Source organism: Tupaia chinensis, unplaced genomic scaffold, assembly GCF_000334495.1.
Source record: "Tupaia chinensis unplaced genomic scaffold, TupChi_1.0 Scaffold144578_1, whole genome shotgun sequence".
Taxonomy (NCBI): domain Eukaryota; kingdom Metazoa; phylum Chordata; class Mammalia; order Scandentia; family Tupaiidae; genus Tupaia; species Tupaia belangeri.
Window position 1 is genome coordinate 272,534 of NW_006204438.1, and position 3,109 is coordinate 275,642.

The 3,109-nt window shown below is 36.4% G+C and overlaps 1 protein-coding gene across 1 annotated transcript in view; it reads right to left on the bottom strand.

Annotated features, from left to right (window-relative positions):
- Positions 1-386: 386 nt before the first annotated feature.
- The window catches only part of LOC114005824 (C-type lectin domain family 7 member A-like), a 4,496-nt gene continuing 1,773 nt past the window's right edge, over positions 387-3,109 (bottom strand). Inside the window, exons 2-3 of the mRNA XM_027767750.1 lie at positions 1,194-1,300; positions 387-797 (exon numbers count right to left, since the gene is read on the bottom strand). Coding sequence (XP_027623551.1) covers positions 662-797; positions 1,194-1,300 — 243 coding nt within the window. The 3' untranslated portion in view covers positions 387-661. The remainder of the gene's footprint in view (positions 798-1,193; positions 1,301-3,109) is intronic.

The following is a 3,109-nucleotide window of genomic DNA, read 5'->3' on the forward strand; positions in this document are numbered from 1 at the left end:
ATAGATTCAAAGTTGGAAGGATGGAATTAAATGGCATTTCACACATTGCTGGTGGGAATACACAATGGTACACCCCATTTGCAAAACAATCTAGAAGTTATTTACCAATAAGAACACTACAGCTCAGAACTTTGGACTTGCCAGGGAGCACAAACATGGTAAAGTTTTCAAACTCAGTCTTAACATACTATTCTATTTCTAGTAGAACATACTGTCTTTCTTAACATTAGGAATTACACAGCAATGCAATACAAGGTATATGGAAGAGTGATTAATTATTCTCGGCATCCAAAAGGTGCCAGACAATGACTGAAGTTTCCAGAAGGACCTAGAAATCTCTGTGCAATGCAGAAAGAGCACATAGAGAACTGTGCTTCCAGTCCTCATCAGAAGTGCTGCCTCTCTCATTCCAACACGTGCTTGTAAATAGTGTGACCTCACACTTTTGTGAAAAGGCAGGAGTGTTGGTCTGCTGGACCTCATTCTAATACATACAATATTTCAGATTCGTCTCAACAAAAAGCTAAGATACAGGTACAGTCCATAAGATAGCAAAGATAGTCCGAAAGAGAAAAGAGATTCTGGAACTTCCAGTAATCTGTGTTGTTATAAAGAAAAAAAAATGAATTCTGCATTGTTGCTGTTATTTTTGTTTTCATCATTAAGTAGGAAGACAAGTGATTTTCTTCTCACAAATGTAGAACATGGATCTGGAGCAGTCAGAAGCATCCATCTTTGTTGCTATTAGACTTCCACAATTTCCACTATTAGACTCTTTCCAATTACTTAAAGTAAATCTAAAGGAAATAAATACAGTAAAATTTACATTCACTAATGTAGACATAAGGGGTAATATTTGTCTAAATTTAAGGTGCTATGTATTTCTTCTCTTTTAGAAATGATGTCTTGGTGCTCTGAGCATAACTACATTGCTGTATGTGAAATAGACATAGAAGTGAAGTTGAATGCCTCCTTTTTACTCCAGGTGCTCACCTTTATAGCTGAGCTTAGAGGACCTTCAGATATTTACATGTGTGTATGTGTGTGTATGTATGTATAGATATGCTTGCATATATGTGATTTAGTCAGATGTATATGTAGATATCCATATTTATCTCTATATATTCTTAGAACTCTAAACCAGAATCTGTGATTATAGAACCCATTGGATATTATCAATACTAAAAACTTACATTTCGTGAAAGGGTTTTGAGTTATCTTCCCAGGTCCAGGGATGGCTCGTTCCTATACGGGACAATCCAATCCAATAGAAATAAGATATTTGACTTTTAATGAAATTCTGTAACAAAAGAAAAGCATTCTATGAGAAAAAATCTCTTTATGTTTATGACATTAAGTTTAACCCTCTTAGTGATATTTTTATTATTAATATGAAAAAAAAAGAAGACTCTACACTCTCTTTGTTGCAGTTACAAAATAAAAATATCAGTCACTGATATTACATTAGATATAGAGGAATAGGGCCATTCCCATGGCCTAGTAGTTAAGGGAGCCAGCTCTCACAGGGAAGACAATGTGGTTGAAAATCTATCCCTGGCAGCTAAAGAAGCACTCCAGGTATGTGGGCATGTGTGCCCCAAATCCCAACAGAATGGAGAAATGGAGGAGGGCTATGGAATGACCACACCGCATTGAGCAGTGCTTTCTTCCTCTCCCTCTTTCTGTCTCTTTGTCTCTCTGGGCCTCTCTGTCTCTTCCTGGTGAGCTCCCGTACTAGCTGGTAAAATAAATAGCTATAGAGAAATAAAAGAGAGCTAATATAAATCTTTCTTAGTATAGCTATGTTTGTTTAAAATCAGGACTGAAATCTCTTATTTTCTTTTTAAAACTTCTGCTATGGCTCAAAGACAAGTTCTGAACAAAGTCTGGTCAGTGTTTTCAGGTATAGGAGTGATAGCTTTGAGATTTCTGCCAACACTATATTTTTGGTTCCACAGTTCTATGTTCATTTCTTATTAAATAGGCATCTTGAAGAAGCAGTCTTTCCCCCCCATCAGATGAGATGTTTACGTAGCTGGGTGGATGATCACAACTATTTATTCAAGTAAAGTCATTGATATCCGTCAATGAGTTTTAGGAACCCATGCATACGCACTATCTGACTCTCACCATAAATACGTAGGGGAGAAAAATGCAGCGAGTTTTCTTACTCCCCGTCTTTCCCAAGTGTACAAATTGATGCTCAAGGTTATTCTGATACACAAATAATGTGTGAAAAGGGATTTAATTTGAGACTTTCATACTGTAGATGTTATTTCCCCATTCTGATTTTATTTTCAACTGCAGTTTTCTTCATTTATTTCACTCTCTCTCTCTCTCTCACTCTCTCTCTCTCTCAAAACTGTTTTTGGTCCCTATATCATTTTCAGTATGTTGGAAATTTAGATTCCTGTCTCTTGAAAAAACATATGTATATGTATCAAGACATAAGATTTATCATTTATGTTCAGGGCTTCCATAGATGGCCATTTTATTTTTAAAATAAAGATAGTCTAAGAAAGCTTCTAGCTTTCTGGAACTTGCTCTTGGAGACTTTGTATCTACTGGTCTCAGGTTAAGATATCTTCCGTCTAAATCATCAGTTGATAAATAAATATAAAGGTTACTGTATACAAAAGATTTTATAATCTTAATTATTTCTAACTCTATAAATACAATAATGGTAACCAATTAAGATAAAATACAGACCCTCCCACAAAAAAAGTGCATGGGTTTATCTCTCTTCTTTAATGTTTCTGTAATAATTATGGATGGTATAAATATAGTTACATAAAAATATTACTAAAAATTCTGTTCCCATCATGTCAATTCCATGGATCTTATCTAAGAGGATTACAAGAAACATCCTGAATAAAATATGATTATTGGGAACCAGCAGTTAGTGTAATGGCTATGACGCTGGACTCCCACATAGTTGACTGCAGTTTCCGTCCCGGACCTGGTGGCTTAAAACTCACGCCGGGCATGGGTGCTTGCGTGCCCAAGATCCCAAGAGGAGAATGGAGGAGAAGGGATTGCGGTGTGACCAACCCCCCCTAGGGGGTGATTTCTCGCTTTCTGTCTCTATGTCTCTCTCTGTCTGTCTGGC